Source organism: Salvelinus namaycush, chromosome 22 (genome assembly GCF_016432855.1).
Source record: "Salvelinus namaycush isolate Seneca chromosome 22, SaNama_1.0, whole genome shotgun sequence".
Classification (NCBI taxonomy): domain Eukaryota; kingdom Metazoa; phylum Chordata; class Actinopteri; order Salmoniformes; family Salmonidae; genus Salvelinus; species Salvelinus namaycush.
Genome location: NC_052328.1, coordinates 27,022,889 through 27,041,892, shown reverse-complemented (window position 1 = coordinate 27,041,892; position 19,004 = coordinate 27,022,889). Strand labels below are relative to the sequence as shown.

The window sequence follows — 19,004 nt, the reverse complement described above, 5'->3', positions numbered from 1 at the left end:
ACCTATCTTGAGATAGTATATAACCCAGAAGCTAACTCCACTCAGTGGGCTCTCACTCCACTTCTCCTGCGGGGGTGGGGCAACCAGCCTCCTTATTATAATACGTTTTTAATAAAACTAATACCTTGATTGATTATTGATTTTTGCCTCTCCTCATTAATAGTTAAAGGTAGAATTTCCACTACATTCTCCAAATCTCTCATCTCATTTGTCTATCAGTCAAATTGACTTAATGAAATTTCTTTAGTTTCTCAATTTCAATCTGACTAATTAGGTTGGTCATTAATGATTTATGTGTTGGTTTGCGATGTAGATGGAATTACTGGAAGTGAGAAGACAGCAAGAGGAGGAAGAGAGGAAGAGGAATCCACCACCTGCAGAGACCCAGACGGACGATGCATCGCCACAGCAGAGGTGAGAGAAAAGCCTGGAGCACCATACTAAAATGTTGTTTGGTCTGTCTGTCATGACTTATTTAGTGCGTCTGTTCTGTGTCTGTGTTTAGACTGAGCAGGCATGCTCTATTCTGGTCTTATGTTTGTCTCAGTGTGTTTTATAAATACTATAAAGTATTTTGCACAGTATTATTCAGAGCCGTAATCACATGGATCACCCATCTCCAATTACTCAAGCAAACAGCCGAATGACCTTAAAGAAATGTATAAAACAATATCTCATGGCATAATAGGGACTGTGAAATGACACACACGCAGACACACACGCTATCACACTCTAACACACTCAATCTACACATGTTATTCTTTAGTTGTTTTGTTTGTATATGGTTGTGTTTTACATCTGTTTGGCTGTCCTTGTTGATCAGTCTATCAGTGTTTTGTTACTTGTTATGTTTTGTGTTTTTTGTGGACCCCAGGAAGAGTAGCTGCTGCTTCTGCAAAAGCTCCTGGGGATCTGAATAAACCTATAAACAGACATAGAGGTAGACTCAGTGAAATGACGTTGCCTTGAGCAGCACCGCAGATATTGAGATGAGTTAGATGCTCATACAGTCACACACAGAATCTGCGCATGTGCGTGCTACAAGGCCAAAACAACAGAGAAGTTGAGCCTCGCGCTGCAATGCTCTTAGAAGGAGAGGAAATTAACCCACTGCCATTTACTTTGTGCACTTACATCACATTTCTGAGTCTACCTTTAGGTGTGATGTTTGGGGCTGACTGTTTTCTGTGTGTTTATAGATACAGCATTTGGGACTGACTGTTGTCTGTGTGTTATGAATGTCCCAGTGTGTTTATATTGCACTATGTTTGAGACTGACTGTTGTCTCTGTGTGTGTCGTCCCTACAGGGAGGGTGAGCAGGTGTCTCAGAACGGACTGCCATCGGACCAGGACTCCCCTCGGGTTAGTTACCGCTCCCCAGCCTACCAAAAGTACACCAGCTTTCAGACCCGCAGGACTGGGACTGGGGGCAAGAATGGCGGGTGGGTCGGACCGTGACCCCCAACACCCCCTGCCCCCCACCCAAGGGGAGGACTGTACACCCCCCCCCCCCCCCCCCCCCACCAGTGATTCAGACAATTAGTCACACTTATTCCTCATTTACCATTTAGCCTTATCCTATGTCCATTATAAAACGCTATACCTTATCCTATGTCCATTACAAAACGCTATACCTTATCCTATGTCCATTACAAAACGCTATACCTTATTCTATGTCCATTACAAAACACTATACCTTATCCTATGTCCATTACAAAACACTATACTTATCCTATGTCCATTACAAAACGCTATACCTTATCCTATGTCCATTACAAAACGCTATACCTTATTCTATGTCCATTACAAAACGCTATACCTTATTCTATGTCCATTACAAAACACTATACCTTATCCTATGTCCATTACAAAACACTATACTTATCCTATGTCCATTACAAAACGCTATACCTTATCCTATGTCCATTACAAAACGCTATACCTTATTCTATGTCCATTACAAAACACTATACCTTATCCTATGTCCATTACAAAACACTATACTTATCCTATGTCCATTACAAAACACTATACCTTATCCTATGTCCATTACAAAACACTATACTTATCCTATGTCCATTACAAAACGCTATACCTTATCCTATGTCCATTACAAAACGCTATACCTTATTCTATGTCCATTACAAAACGCTATACCTTATCCTATGTCCATTACAAAACGCTATACCTTATTCTATGTCCATTACAAAACACTATACCTTATCCTATGTCCATTACAAAACACTATACTTATCCTATGTCCATTACAAAATGCTATACCTTATTCTATGTCCATTACAAAACACTATACCTTATCCTATGTCCATTACAAAACACTATACCTTATCCTATGTCCATTACAAAACACTATACCTTATCCTATGTCCATTACAAAACACTATACCTTATCCTACCTTGAGTATTCCTTTTTCTTTTATTTGCGTAATGCGTTTGAATGCAAATTAGCTTTGCTGATTGCAGTTTCCTGTATTGCCGTTTTTTTATTCACCTAATCTTATTTTATCACAGCGGATGTTGCAGGACTGAACATGGATAATTAGATGATCAGAGTTGTTTTGCTTAATAGGTTAGTTATTAGTGCTTTAATCTTTTATACCTTCATATTGCTTCAAACCGACTGGTACCTTTATTGATAGATCAAACACTACTGAGGACTGCTTAGCGCTGGACCTGCTCTGCAGTAACTGATAGATGGTAGCTGCAGTAACTGATAGATGGTAGCTGCAGTAACTGATAGATGGTAGCTGCAGTAACTGATAGATGGTAGCTGCAGTAACTGATAGATGGTAGCTGCAGTAACTGATAGATGGTAGCTGCAGTAACTGATAGATGGTAGCTGCAGTAACTGATAGATGGTAGCTGCAGTAACTGATAGATGGTAGCTGCAGTAACTGATAGATGGTAGCTGCAGTAACTGATAGATGGTAGCTGCAGTAACTGATAGATGGTAGCTGCAGTAACTGATAGATGGTAGCTGCAGTAACTGATAGATGGTAGCTGCAGCTACATACTGGACTATTAACTGATCAGATGTAACAGAGCAAAGATTACATGGGAAGGTGGAAGTAAGATATGAAACTGATTTGGATGGTAGAGGACCAGATATAATGTTGAGTTAGGCAACCCTATTTCAAAAGCAGACATTGAGATTGAGCAAAGGATCAAAACAATAAGTTAATACATTTTAATCCTAGTAGATTGAAATTATTTATTGGCTGATAGAAAGTAAAGCATAATGGGACACAAGCACTACAGCACTACGTATTCTAGAATGACAATGAGCACTGCGTGAGTGTGCGTGTGTATGAATGTACACGTGTGTGTATACAGGGTTGGGGAGTAAAGAATTACATTGTAGGGATTATTTTTTTAAATGGGCAACTGTAATCCGTTACATTACCAGCAAAAATATTGTAATCAGATTACAGATACTTTTGAAAAAGTAGATGATTACTTCAAGGATTACTTTTAAATTCAGAAAGGAAGTTTGCGGAAAAAGATCTTTGACTCTTCTGTTTCTCAATGGCATTCAAATCAGCATTGAAAAAAGGCGCACGTTTAAGTTTGTTCCACCTGCGTGAGTCTGACCACAAGTCAGATACCACTAGGATGACACACCAAATGGGTTTGATGGATTGCGGGAAAAGAGCAGGAATAGGCTTTTCTAGGCTACAGTCCAAGCAATGTCTTCCAATGGTGCAACTGCTGTCAGCATCCAAAGATTATCCAACTTGAATAAATGCTTGGAGGTAAGGATGACAGTAGTGGTGTAGTCTACAGCGATACGGATATCACTTATTATTGATATCTTCATAGCGCATTGATGTGAATCACACTGCTACTCTCTCATTTAGCTATTTGCGCCTTACAGATTGTGCTTGTGGATGGCTGTTCACGAATCTAAATGTGTATTTGAACCCAATAATGGTTGAATTCAAGAAGTTTAAGCTGCCTATCAATCATTCTTTTTGAAGCCAGTGAAAAATGTGCTCTCTCAACAGCTGCACAGTGTGGATCCCAGCCTATGGAATAAAGTGGGGCTTTTATTGCTCAATCTAATTCATGCTGCAAATTATTACATTTTTTTATCCATAGGCCTAAAGGACACATGTTCCAGCTCGCACACTTTTGATAGACTTAAAGGGGCAATCTGTAGTTGCTACATTCATTTTTGGAATTATGTCTATCTATCTAGAATATAACTTAGAAATGTCTCATGAGCATAGTTCAACTGTCGTACCACATCAGAACCCAAAATATAAGCTTGTTTTACTCGATGTTTGTAGACATGTAAATGTAAACAAACACTGTATAGCCTCATAACATGGTTAAAACAATAATTTTGGATGGTCAGTCCTTGTATTCATAGCTCTGTCTATTAATCTGAGAGTGGTTACATTTCTCCAGTCCCATCCCGCAGCTTTTTACCAAAACAGAGGCGGGCGGCTGTTTGTTATTGTTTCATCTGTGGATTTACCCTTTAAACAGCTGCATATTATCAAGATAAGATATCAAAGTGTCACCAACAAAAAGTTAAACAATAGGCGTATAGCAAATGCAGCATATGGCATTAATTTTTCACATGTAAATAGCACTTTTCATTAGCGCTCAAAGCATGCCATTCCATTAGAGCACAATTTATTTTTCAACTCAGTCCATGACAGCAAAATCCTAAACAACAGAGTAGGGCTGGTTAATAAGTCCTTAGTTTTGGGGTTATGCTCAGGTAAAACAATTTGGCTAATCTATACTTCCATATTTCCAAGTCCTATTCTTGAAGATCAAGGGGTTTAACATTTATTGGAATGACTGCAATTCTGGTAGATTTAGATTTTTAATGTAAAGATATAATTTAATCGGATTATTATATGTAGTAGAAAGCGATGGGTTAGAAGAAGCATACATAACCAATCCATAAAGTAAAATTTTAAATCCATATATGGCCAGCTATGTAAACTTTAACATTGATTTATCCTGCAATAGATGTGGTTCAATTGGTAACATTCATTTTTGTCTTCTTCTAATGCCTCTTAAGGGGAAAGTAATCTAAAAGTAACTGAATGTAATCAGATTATGTTAGAGATTGGGTAATCCAAAAGTTACTTTACTGATTACAATTTTGGACATGTAACAAGTAACGGATTACATTTAGAAAGTAACCTACCCAGCCATGTGTATGTGTGGGGGAATGAAAAAGGAAGATTTCTATTTGTGTCTTTTCTTTATTTCCTCTTTTTCCTTTCCCCTCTCCCTTCTTTCTCTCTTCCCCCTCAGCTCGACACTCCTCTCCTCCTGTCTCCATCCCTGATGATAATACTGTTTATGTATGTTATTATTTACAAACTTACCATGTGGAACCTGAATAACTGACAGACAAAATGCACGACTTAAATCGGTAACTCAGTAATGCCATTAAATCATAATCTTTAGTCCTCTCAGGTTTCAAGTTGCACCAGATCAAGTCAACTCGGTCTCTTGCAAAATAGATTTTTATCTGTGACTTACCTGAATAAATAAAGGTTAAATAAAATTCAAGAAATCAAAAGTAGTGAGTAGCTACTATATCTTCCCCAGATGTCCATCCATTTCACATCATCTTCACCCTCGTCCAGACCACGCATACATGATGTCATACCGCCATCATACAGTACCATCTCAAATACCAGTTCACTATGTATGATTCATTTCACTATGTGGAAGGGATATTCATATCACTTCACTGTGGTAATTCTGTTTTTAGGGTTGTTCCAGTGGTGGCGAATGTGTGTCAGTGTGTGTAGAGGGGTATAAACCCATTCCTATCAGTCATTCATTGGTCCTCAGTAGATCTATGGTACCTGCCTTAATGTTCTCATGTCACTTTTCATGTTACTATAGCTCTGTGTGTCAGATCTTCATTTCCTCCCTGGTTATGTTTGTGTTGGTCCACCCTTGAATCATTTCATCCTTGCACCCACCCCACTAACACACTTTCCCCAATAAAACCTTGATAGTCAATCACTTCCCATGTTTGTTCTGTTTGTGTTGTCCTTGTACCGTCTGCAAAATAACCCTGTTTTTGTCCTCATGTCTTATGTTGGAATATTGTTTTTCATGTCGTCATTGTTGTTAATCACCTTCCACTTTCAGTGACAACTGTTATTGTTGTTTTCCCCTTGTGTATATTCTATGGTTTCATCCCGGGATTGTTTTATACACATTCATGTGCAATACTTTTTCATTCCATTTTTAATTTCATTGTCTTGTAGATATCATTTATCCAGTGGACGTCTGACATTAAATCTACAGTATTTTATTTTGGTGTAAAAAGGCACCCATCCAAACTGAGAGGTCAATGTTTGAGCAATTCTAAGGTTAGTGTGTGTAGTTCTGCATAAGGGTCATTTCTAAGGTAACTACAGTTACTACTATCAAAATGATCCTCCAATTCAATCAAAGTTGATCTGAGAGTATTTACGTAGAGGTGATCAGTCTAACTGGATTATTATCAGTTTGGAGAGCATATTTGGGTACAGATGTGACCATTAATAATATAATTCCCGATAAGAGTGTCAGCCCAAGCGAAAACTATTTTAGCTTTTAGCCTGAACATTTAACAAAGAGGTGATATCACTCCCACGTTGCACCAATCGAAGGCTGCAAAACCTGGCAGCGACGCAGTCCATGTCCAGTATTGGTCCAGCCAATGGCAAGATCTCTGTATAAGCATCAAGGATTTGTCCATCGCCTGGCAAGCTCTCAGTAAAAGTATCCACGATTGATCCAGCCTTGAAGAGCTCAGTAATGGGTAATGAGTTGGAGTGGGTGTGTTGTGAAATAATCTTTTAACTGGCCGATTTTGCCTTCCCCTTCACTTTACAATAATGAAACAAATGTCAATAATGAGTTCAAACAATGTGCTAGTTGTTTGGGATTTTGGTTTGGTCTTTCCCTCCTTTTCGCTCCCTTTCTATCTCTTTATTCAACAGTGTTTTGTGTGGGCGTGGCAATGTGGTGGGCATGTCCTAACCTCTGATCTGTGCATGTCTTTGAAATGCTCTCTCTTGCTGTCTCAGCTGGACCCCGGTCCCACTATAATCAATCATATAATCCAACGCTCTTCTAGATCAGTAGTGGCTCAGCTTTTCTCAGAATCTATATAAAGGTTGACTGAGGTGGCCTACAGATTTTTACTGCATTTGCAAGCGTCTCCCTCCTCTAACCAAGCTTAGATTATCGGAATTTGAGTTTGTCAAACAGTGAGTCACTAAGTGAGAGTGAATAGAAAACTGTTAGTGTAACCTCATATCAGACGGCTGTTCATCTAGAGTCAGATTTGGGCTCCCGAGTGGCGCAGTGGTCTAAGACACTGCATCTCAGTGCAAGAGGTGTCACTGCAGTACCTGGTTCGAATCCAGGCTGCATCACATCCGGCCGTGATTGGGAGTTCCATAGGGCGGCGCACAATTGGCCCAGCGTCGTCCGGGTTTGGCCGGGGTAGGCCGTTATTGTAAATAAGAATTTGTTCTTAACTGACTTGCCTAGTTAAATAAAGGTTAAATAAAAAATGTTAAAAAAGATGGAGGCAGAGAGGTTCATTGTGAATCAGTCAGATTGAGTCATTGGAGAGTCAAGTTAGAGTAAAAGTCACAAAGCAAGTCTCAAATAGAGGGCACTTGATGTCAGAGAAAGTCGGAGAGATCCATTGAGCGGGTTAGAGAGAACAGTCAGAAAGAGACGGAGATGCAGTTAAATACTTGATTAGAGTTTCACCTCAGGCACTGAACTCTAAGAGCTGAGGACCTATATGGAGCTGACGACCTAAAAGGAGCACAGAAACACATAGCGGCATTATAGCCAGAGGTTGGGGAACAAAAGTTACACATAGACAAAGTCGCAACACTGTGGGTGATACAAAGATTGAGACATGACGTGAGGATAGCACAGTCACTCAGAGGTGACTCAGCTCTGGGGTTCAGTGTGTGTCATTCATCTTATAATGACTCTGGGCAATAATTGTGAAATAGAGGCACACCACATTGCCAATTTGAGGCTGGTGTAATGGCATTGTTTTGGTTTATACAGACACCTATCCAAAGGCTCTTTTATGAAGACATTTTTCCTCATCAAATGGAAATGTGGAGACACATTGTGATGAAATATTTATTTCTCATTTACAGTACAATAGTTGTAGAAAATACCACTTTCAACTTAACTATACTTGTCTTAAAGCCATGTTGTCATATAGCAATCAAAGGGAACGTACTGAATGTTTCTACACAGCCTCTCATCCTGCATGAAGCTTTATCCAACTCTCTGACTTCCAGCTCCACTGTGTGTTGTCTAGCCCCAGCCTTCTCTAATACTTGTTTCTGACAGGACAACGGAGAGGAAAGTGACATCGTTAATGGGGTGGAGGAGCCCAGCCCAGGTGGGTCGCCCAGTGAAGCACGCAAGGTCATGCCCAGCCAGGCTGCCACACTCCCGGCCAAGTCCCAGGACTCAGCCCCAGCCAACCAGATGGAAGGATACCTGCACCGCAAACACGAGTGGGAGGGTCACAACAAGAAGGCATCCAGCAGGTACACACAGATACAGTTGAAGTAGGAAGTTTACATACACTTAGGTTGGAGTCATTAAAACTCGTTTTTCAACTACTCCACAAATTTCTTGTTAACAAACTATAGTTTTGGCAAGTCAGTTGTCATGCACAAAGTAGATGTCCTAAGTAATTTTTCCAACAATTGTTTACAGACAGATTATTTCACTTATAATTCACTGTATCACAATTCCAGTGGGTCAGAAGTTTACATACACTAAGTTGACTGTGCCTTTAAACAGCTTGGAAAATTCCAGAAAATTATGTCATGGCTTTAGAAGCTTCTGGTATGCTAATTGACATAATTTGAGTCAATTGGAGTTGTACCTGTGGATGTACACTGCTCAAAAAAATAAAGGGAACACTTAAACAACACAATGTAACTCCAAGTCAATCCCACTTCTGTGAAATCAAACTGTCCACTTAGGAAGCAACACTGATTGACAATACATTTCACATGCTGTTGTGCAAATGGAATAGACAAAAGGTGGAAATTATAGGCAATTAGCAAGACACCCCCAATAAAGGAGTGATTCTGCAGGTGGTGACCACAGACCACTTCTCAGTTCCTATGCTTCCTGGCTGATGTTTTGGTCACTTTTGAATACTGGCGGTGCTCTCACTCTAGTGGTAGCATGAGACGGAGTCTACAACCCACACAAGTGGCTCAGGTAGTGCAGCTCATGCAGGATGGCACATCAATGCGAGCTGTGGCAAGATGGTTTGCTGTGTCTGTCAGCGTAGTGTCCAGAGCATGGAGGCGCTACCAGGAGACAGGCCAGTACATCAGGAGACGTGGAGGAGGCCGTAGGAGGGCAACAACCCAGCAGCAGGACCGCTACCTCCGCCTTTGTGCAACGAGGTGCACTGCCAGAGCCCTGCAAAATGACCTCCAGCAGGCCACAAATGTGCATGTGTCAGCATATGGTCTCACAAGGGGTCTGAGGATCTCATCTCAGTACCTAATGGCAGTCAGGCTACCTCTGGCGAGCACATGGAGGGCTGTGCGGCCCCACAAAGAAATGCCACCCCACACCATGACTGACCCATCGCCAAACCGGTCATGCTGGAGGATGTTGCAGGCAGCAGAACGTTCTCCACGGCGTCTCCAGACTCTGTCACGTCTGTCACATGTGCTCATGTGCTCAGTGTGAACCTGCTTTCATCTGTGAAGAGCACAGGGCGCCAGTGGCGAATTTGCCAATCTTGGTGTTCTCTGGCAAATGCCAAACGTCCTGCACGGTGTTGGGCTGTAAGCACAACCCCCACCTGTGGACGTCGGGCCCTCATACCACCCTCATGGAGTCTGTTTCTGACCGTTTGAGCAGACACATGCACATTTGTGGCCTGCTGGAGGTCATTTTGCAGGGCGCTGGCAGTGCACCTCCTTGCACAAAGGCGGAGGTAGCGGTCCTGCTGCTGGGTTGTTGCCCTCCTACGGCCTCCTCCACGTCTCCTGATGTACTGGCCTGTCTCCTGGTAGCGCCTCCATGCTCTGGACACTACGCTGACAGACACAGCAAACCATCTTGCCACAGCTCGCATTGATGTGCCATCCTGCATGAGCTGCACTACCTGAGCCACTTGTGTGGGTTGTAGACTCCGTCTCATGCTACCACTAGAGTGAGAGCACCGCCAGTATTCAAAAGTGACCAAAACATCAGCCAGGAAGCATAGGAACTGAGAAGTGGTCTGTGGTCACCACCTGCAGAATCACTCCTTTATTGGGGGTGTCTTGCTAATTGCCTATAATTTCCACCTTTTGTCTATTCCATTTGCACAACAGCATGTGAAATGTATTGTCAATCAGTGTTGCTTCCTAAGTGGACAGTTTGATTTCACAGAAGTGGGATTGACTTGGAGTTACATTGTGTTGTTTAAGTGTTCCCTTTATTTTTTTGAGCAGTGTATTTCAAGGCCTACCTTCAAACGCAGTGCCTCTTTGCTTGACATCATGGGAAAATCTAAAGAAATCAGAAAAAAATGGTTCATCCTCCAAATGCCTGAAGATGCCACGTCCATCTGTACAAACAATAGTACGCAAGTATAAACACCATGGGACCACACAGCCGTCACACCGCTCAGGAAGGAGACGCGTTCTGACTCCTAGAGATGAACGTACTTTGGTGCGAAAAGTGCAAATCAATCCCAGAATAGCAAATGACCTTGTGAAGATGCTGGAGGAAACAGGTACAAAAGTATCTATATCCACAGTAAAACGAGTCCTTTATTGACATAACCTGAAATGCCACTCAGCAAGGAAGAAGCCACTGCTCCAAAACCACCATAAAAAAAGCCAGACTACGGTTTGCAACTGCACATGGGGACAAATATCGTACTTTTTAGAGAAATGTCCTCTGGTCTGATGAAACAAAAATAGAACTGTTTGGCCATAATGACCATCGATATGTTTGGAGGAAAAAGGGGGAGGCAAGCCGAAGAACACTATCCCAACCGTGAAGAACGGGGGTTGCAGCATCATGTTGTGGATGTGCTTTGCTGCAGGAGGGACTGGTGCACTTCACAAAATAGATGGCATTATGAGGTAGGAAAATTAGGTGGATATATTGAAGCAACATCTCAAGACATCAGTCAGGAAGTTAAAGCTTGGTCGCAAATGGGTCTTCCAAATGGACAATGACCCCAAGCATACTTCCAAAGTTGTGGCAAAATGTCAAAGTCAAGGTATTGGAGTGGCCAGCATAACACCCTGACCTCAATCCCATAGAAAATGTGTGGGCAGAACTGAAAAAGTGTGTGCGAGCAAGGAGTCCTACAAACCTGACTCAGTTACACCAGCTCTGTCAGGAGGAATGGGCCAAAATTCACCCAACTTATTGTGGGAAGCTTGTGGAAGGCTACCTGAAACGTTTGACCCAAGTTAAACAATTTAAAGGCAATGCTACCAAATACTAATTGAGTGTATTTAAACTTCTGACCCACTGGGAATGAGATGAAAGACCCTTTGAACTAGATGTTGGAACATTGCTGCTGATACTTAATTCCATTCAGCAACAAGAGCATCTGTGAGGTTGGGCGATTTAGGTGTAGCTCGCAGTTCATCCCAACGGTGTTTAATGCGGTTGAGGTTAGGGCTCTGTGCATGCCATTCAAGTTCTTCCACACCGATCTTGACAATCCATTTCTGTATGGACCTCGCTTTGTGCATGGGGGGCATTGTCATGCTCAAACAGGAAAGGTCCTTCCCCAAACTGTTGCCACAAAGTTGGAAGCGCTGAATCGTCTAGAATGCCATTGTATGCTGTAGCGTTAATATTTCCCTTCACTGGAACTAAGAAACCATGAAAAACATCCCCAGATCATTATTCCTCCACCAAACTTTACAGTTGGCATTATGCATTCTCCTGACATCCTCCAAACCCAGATCTGTCAGTCAGACTGCCAGATGGTGAAGCTTGATTCATCACTCCAGAGAACGTGTTTCCACTGCTCCAGAGTCCAATGGCGGTGAGCTTTACACCACTCCAGCTGATGCTTGACGTTGTGCATGGTGAACTTAGGCTTGTGTGCAGCTGCTCAGCCATGGAAACCCATTTTATGATGCTCCCGACAAACAGTTATTGTGCTGACGTTGCTTCGAGGCAGTTTGGAAGTCGCTAGTGAGTGTTGCAACTGAGGACAGATGACTTTTATGCCTTATGCGCTTCAGCATTCGGCATCCCCATTCTGTGAACTTGTGTGGCCTACCACTTCGTGGCTGAGTCGTTGTTGCGCCTAGACGTTTCCACTTCACAATAACAGCACTTAGTTGACCGGGCAGCTCTAGCAGGGCAGAAATTTGCCGAACTGACTTGTTGGGAAGGTGGCATCCAATGACGGTGCCACGTTGAAAGTCACTGAGCTCTTCAGTAAGGTCATTCTATTGCCTATGTTTGTCTATGGAGATTGCATGGCTGTGTGCTCGATTTTATACACCTGTCTGCAAGGGTGTGGCTGAACTAGCCGAATCCACTCATTTTAAGGGATGTCCACATACTTTTGTGTATATATAGTGTACATTCCTGACATTATTTTGCCGGCACTGCACTGACAACTTTTTGTCTGTTGTTTCAGATCCTGGCACAATGTGTATTGCGTGATCAACAACCGGGAGATGGGCTTCTACAAAGACCATAAGAGTGCCAGCCAGGGGATCCCTTACCACAACCAGATCCCCATCAGCCTGAAGGATGCTGCGTGTGAGGTTGCCCTCGACTACAAGAAGAAGAAACATGTGTTCAAACTGAAGTGAGCACTACTTAGTGAATAGCTCCCTCTGTGTCTTGCATTATCAGAAGATGAGGTCTTGCATACTGTAGCCAGTAGTACGCTTGACTTAGTACTCAGTTTTTATTTTCCTTTTACAGAGCTACAGATGGCAATGAGTATCTCTTCCAAGCCAACGATGATGTAAGTTTCAGCTATAAATTCGTACAGTGTGAGTGTGAGTGACGTTCTTCCTGTGAGTGACGTTCTTCCTGTGAATGTTGTTTACTATCTTCAGTCCTTGTCTCCATGTGGATGGTGTGGATGTCTGAATTTTGATGTATTGGTATGATCTGTGATGTCTGTCCTGATAAATCCTCGTCTGGGCCGCAGGAGGAGATGAACTCGTGGATGCAAGCCATCTCCAGCGCTGCGTCCTCTGATAAGACAGAGATGACCCCCAGCAGCCATAGCACCCCCGCCTCCAGCCGAGCCCAGACCCTGCCCGCCTCCGTCGCCCTGGCAACTGAGTCCAGCCCTGGCAAGCGTGAGAAGGACAAAGAAAAGCGCTTCAGCCTTTTCAGCAAAAAGAAATAGACCCCTCAGCCCCCCCAATGCCATTCCTCTTCTCTCCCCTGCTCCTCTTCCTCTTAAAGCCAGACTCCAGCATGCAAGCTCAGAGCCAAAACTCCACACTCTGTGCCTAACAATCCTACAGCTGGGCTCAGAGGTCAAATACAGTATGCCATTTTCTTTTTTAAGATAAGGAACAAACTAAAAAAGATGAGAAATTATGTTACGGTAGATATGATGCTTTGGGCAGCTGCCATTGTAAACCATCCATAATTCACAGCTGAAAAACAAGACAGGGTTTCCAGTTAAGATTTCTTTGTATTTTCTCTCTGTTTTCCTGCTTTCTCATCCCTGTGCTTTTCACTTGTTGCTTTGGTTGTTTTTTCCCCGTTCTTTTTGTAATAGTATGTAGTTTCTAGGGTCTGGCCTCAGTTTTGTGAGGCGATCTTTGAAAGATGACATTCTTCTGAGTTGAAAAGCAAAGTCAGCGGTGCTTTGAACTGTGTGTATAACTTGTCTATAACAAACTATTAAAAACCAGTTTAATTTCACTTACTAATAATAAGCTCTACGACCATTATAAGCTTCAATGTAGTCTCATTTTATCCCCTAAAACGTAGTATAACACATTAATTTGGATGAAAAGACGGGGGTTAATATTCTTCATCACTGTGACAAATTTCTGTCATATCGCTTCAAGATATTGGACTTTCAAGAAGCAAATGGTTCGTTCAAGACAACTGGGAACTCAGAAAAATATGAAATCAAATCATGACTTCAGTGATCTTCAGGCCAGAACTCTAGAAAGAGGCTGGATGACGTTCAAAACTATTTTTCCCAGTCGGAGCAATTTTTTCTTTCTTTTTTCGACTTCCCCGTTGTCTTAAACGCACTGAAGTCGGGAGTCAAAGATTTCCGAGTTCCCAGTTGTTTTGAACACAGCCAAAGTGTCACTTGCCACATCATAATGTTCATGCAAAACGATGTGGCAAGTGACACTTTGCTTCTTGAAAGGCCAATATCTTGAAACTTGACTGCTGACATGCAAAACATTTTGGGACTATATCAACTGTGGACTAATGAAACAAATACCAAAATATAGTTTTTGGGTGGAGTTTTCCTTTAAGTGTCAGTCATGTTTTTTTGTACAATGTTATCATATACTACTCCGGCTCAATAAATTGCTAAGACCAGTCAGAATGTTGGATATCCATGAAGAATTAGAACACAGATTAAGGTTTATTTCTGTAATTTTTGAAAACATTATTCTGTCCTTTTTTTAAATGGTTTTCCTACATATTTGAGTTGCATTATGTATGTTTAAAATGTATTGAGCATAAAAATGTATGTACAATACAATAAACACTTTAAGCATTGTTGTTAAGTGGAAAAGTGAATTCTAAAGCATTTACTGGAATAAGTCATGTCATGGAAAAATGGTTGCTTGCTTGTTGGCTATAGCACTGCATATTATCATTTTTGCTAAAATCTCTGGCTATTTGATAAATAGTGTGCATTTCTCTGTCACTGTAACTATTGTAATGAAATATTTCTTCATGTTGCACAATCAACAATGCCATGATGGGAGAAAGCTTGTTTGCCATAGCAGGTTCTCTATGTATGTAGTTTAATATGGACCAAGGTCACAGGTAGATGGAACTGCACCAGTAGACTTTTACCCTCTCTGTTAAATATGTGCAAAACCATTAAATTGCTTTTAAGATGACATCTGTCTCTGTGTTTTCAGTACGACAGCTTCACCCCAAATCAGAAACTATTCCTGTTGTCATTACAGCTTCTATACGATTCAATACATTTTACTGACATGCCTCATTAGGTGCAACCACTTATCATTCATTACAAAAAACTCTCAATGCTATTACTAAGCAATTAGAGACATTACTATGTAAAAACATGTTAATGAGTAATTACATTTCTGTTTTTAAACACAACAGATAAGCAATGAAAGTTATGGAGTAATAAGTCCTGTGTGTCCTCTTCACTTTCACCTCATTTAGGCAATATAGATTTTTCTGACTGTCCCTAACTCAGTATTGTTGGGTCACTCAATTCTTGGTTCCCTTTCACAATTGCCTGTGCACCATCTAGTGGCCGAATGGAGATATTGCAGCCCCAGTGTTTAACATTTCTTCAGATAACTAATCTCATTCCCAGACACTTGGCGCCTTGGAAAGAGGTTAGCAGAAAACTAAACAATTTATCAATGGAAGATTTAAAAGATGTTACTTTAATTTGTTCTGATATAAGACTACTATGGGCACCAGTTTGGTCAAATGGTTTAGAGGGTAAGAAGGCATGGAGTATAGGGATTACAGATGGCCTGCTGTTAATTTAATTAACCACTTCTTGCCCCTCCATAAACATCATCACTTCTGACCAATTAGGTTTTTCAATTCATTTGGGTAAATTGAAGCCTGTCCTCCAAACGAATGTAAGAATAACGTGTTTGACCTTGCCAGACTATGTAGGGTGGGCTGTAGGTAGGATAATCCCCTATAATGAAAATTGTGCGGGAAAATAATCAGACCATGGGTTAACCATGTTGCTTTTAATTTAGACGTTCTTTCATACCAATGGCCATGAAAGGAAGGAGACCACAAAGAAGACTCGGTGTTTACAGGTTGTAATTTGGCTATCAAAGTAACCCGCTTCGCAGAGTACTCACCTCTGCGTAATCTAACAGCCAACCTGAGGGGACAGGAGTGTGGGATATATTTCATTGAGATTATGAGGCGGACTGTGCTCTCTGTCTCTCTAATTGGGAGAGAGCAGTAATGTTCCTTCAGAATTTCTATCACAAGAGGGCGCAAGAGTACCAGTGTTTTGGAACTCTTGGATGTATTATATTGGCAAGGTGAAATGCTCACTAACAGGAATGTAAACAAATTTGTGCACAGCATTTTAGAGAAATCATTTTTTTGTCCGTATGGAACATTTCTGGGATCTTTTATTTCAGCTTATGAAACATAGGACCAACACTTTAAATGTTGCACTTCTATTTTTGTTTAAAATAGATGGGTTTATTCCAGGGTTTCTTAAACTATGGGCCGGGACCCAAAGTGGGCCCTGGACATGTGAGAGGTGGGTCACGAGTTATGAGAATACATCTATAATCACACACTATTTCTTCTTAATTTGGGTTACAGAAGAACGGTCAATTTCTCATGAGAAAGTTTGAGAGCCCCTGCTCTATTCTATCAACCCTGACAACCAGATATCTGGGGTCAACAAATCAATACAGTTTGAAACAAATTCTCCTCTGCATTAATTCAAGCAGTGACTCGCAATTACTTTATGCATCAGTAGTATTTGTAATTTTACTAGTCACAAAGAGTATGAGGTTAGAACCCCAGGAAGAGTAGCTGTTGCTTCTGCTAAAAGCTAATGGGGATCCAAATAAACCAATAAACAAGACCGTTGTCTTGTCTGGTTCTTGAAACTAGATACTTGATCGCAAACAATACTGTATTTTTTACAGTACACAGTGCATGAAATAAACCACAGAACATATCTTATTATTATATACTTTCACCCAGTAGCATGCCCTGGTTAGATGATTAAGGGAGGGGGTGATGTATTATAACAAAGTAACATTTGACTCACTCCCAGCACCATGACAACATGAACAGTTGTCTTAGTTAGATTAGGCTTGGCATTGACATAGCAGCTTATTCTGTTGCCATGGTTAGGCTAGGTGGAGCATAGCAATGGTCTGAGTATAGCCAGTTCTGTTTTTGATTTAGCCAATTTCTCTATCATTCATTCTCCTCTATCATTCATTCTCCTCTATCACTCATCCATGATATATGGCGTGCATGGCAACTAGACCTGGGTTCAAATGAATGTATTTCAGTATTTGTTATTTAAATACTTATTTGCTGTGTATTTTAGTGTTTTCAAATAATGTGGCCTAAATCAATGACTTCTATTGGAAGTATTTGAAAGTATTTTCAAATTATTTCTTATAAATAGCCTACTACTTGAAAGTATTTTCAAATACTTATTTCAAATACTATTTTCAAATACAGATGAAGTCAGAACTTTACATACACTTAGGTTGGAGTCATTAAAACTCGTTTTTCAACCACTCCACAAATTTCTTGTTAACCAACTATAGTTTTGGCAAGTCGGTTAGGACATCTACTTTGTGCATGACACTAGTAATTTTCCCAACAATTGTTTACAGACAGATTATTTCACTTATAATTCACTGTATCACAATTCCAGTGGGTCAGAAGTTTACATACACTAAGTTGACTGTGCCTTTAAACAGCTTGGAAAATTCCAGAAAATGATGTCATGGCTTTAGAAGCTTCTGATAGGCTAATTGAAATCATTTGAGTCAATTGGAGGTGTACTTGTGGATGTATTTCAAGGCCTACCTTCAAACGCAGTGCGGCTTTGCTTGACATCAAGGGGAAATCTAAAGAAATCAGTCAAGACCTCAGAAAAAGAATTGTAGACCTCCATAAGTCTGGTTCATCATTGGGAGCAATTTTCAAATGCCTTAAGGTACCACGTCCATCTGTACAAACAATAGTACGTAAGTATGAACACCATGGGACCACGCAGCCGTCATACCGCGCAGGAAGGAGACGCGTTCTGTCTCCTAGAGATGAACGTACTTTGGTGTGAAAAGTGCAAATCAATCCCAGAACAACAGCAAAGGACCTTGTGAAGATGCTGGAGGAAACAGGTACAAAAGTATCTATATCCACAGTAAAACGAGTCCTATATCGACATAACCCGAAAGGCCGCTCAGCAAGGAAGAAGCCACTGCTCCAAAACCGCCATAAAAAGCCAGACTACGGTTTGCAACTGCACATGGGGACAAAGATTGTACTTTTTGGAGAAATGTCCTCTGGTCTGATGAAACAAAAATAGAACTGTTTGGCCATAATGACCATCATTATGTTTGGAGGAAAAAGGGGGAGGCCTGCAAGCCAAAGAACACCATCCCAACCATGAAGCACAGGGGTGACAGCATCATGTTGTGGATGTGCTTTGCTGCAGGAGGGACTGGTGCACTTCACAAAATAGATGGCATTATGAGGTAGGAAAATTAGGTGGATATATTGAAGCAACATCTCAAGACATCAGTCAGGAAGTTAAAGCTTGGTCGCAAATGGGTCTTCCAAATGGACAATGACCCCAAGCATACTTCCAAAGTTGTGGCAAAATGTCTTAAGGACAACAAAGTCAAGGTATTGGAGTGGCCATCTCAAAGCGCTGACCTCAATCCTATAGAACATTTTTGGGCAGAACTGAAAACGTGTGTGCGAGCAAGGAGGCCTACAAACCTGACTCAGTTACACCAGCTCTGTCAGGAGGAATGGGCCAAAATTCACCCAACTTATTGTGGGAAGCTTGTGGAAGGCTACCCATAACGTTTGACCCAAGTTAAACAATTTAAAGGCAATGCTACCAAATACTAATTGAGTGTATGTAAACTTCTGACCCACTGGGAATGTGACGAAATAAATAAAATCTGAAATAAATAATTTTCTCTACTATTATTCTGACGTTTCACATTCTCAAAATAAAGTGGTGATCCTAACTGTCCTAAAACATGGACATTTTACTAGGATTAAATGTCAGGAATTG

At 41.2% G+C, this 19,004-nt stretch overlaps 1 protein-coding gene across 1 annotated transcript in view; it reads left to right on the top strand.

Annotated features, from left to right (window-relative positions):
• LOC120017709 (spectrin beta chain, non-erythrocytic 1-like) overlaps nucleotides 1-15,105 on the top strand; it is a 155,409-nt gene extending 140,304 nt beyond the window's left edge. The window contains exons 30-35 of the mRNA XM_038960652.1: nucleotides 314-414; nucleotides 1,309-1,363; nucleotides 8,381-8,583; nucleotides 12,675-12,848; nucleotides 12,968-13,010; nucleotides 13,200-15,105. Of these exons, the coding sequence (XP_038816580.1) occupies nucleotides 314-414; nucleotides 1,309-1,363; nucleotides 8,381-8,583; nucleotides 12,675-12,848; nucleotides 12,968-13,010; nucleotides 13,200-13,403 (780 nt within the window). The 3' untranslated portion in view covers nucleotides 13,404-15,105. The remainder of the gene's footprint in view (nucleotides 1-313; nucleotides 415-1,308; nucleotides 1,364-8,380; nucleotides 8,584-12,674; nucleotides 12,849-12,967; nucleotides 13,011-13,199) is intronic.
• The last annotated feature ends 3,899 nt before the right edge of the window (nucleotides 15,106-19,004 follow it).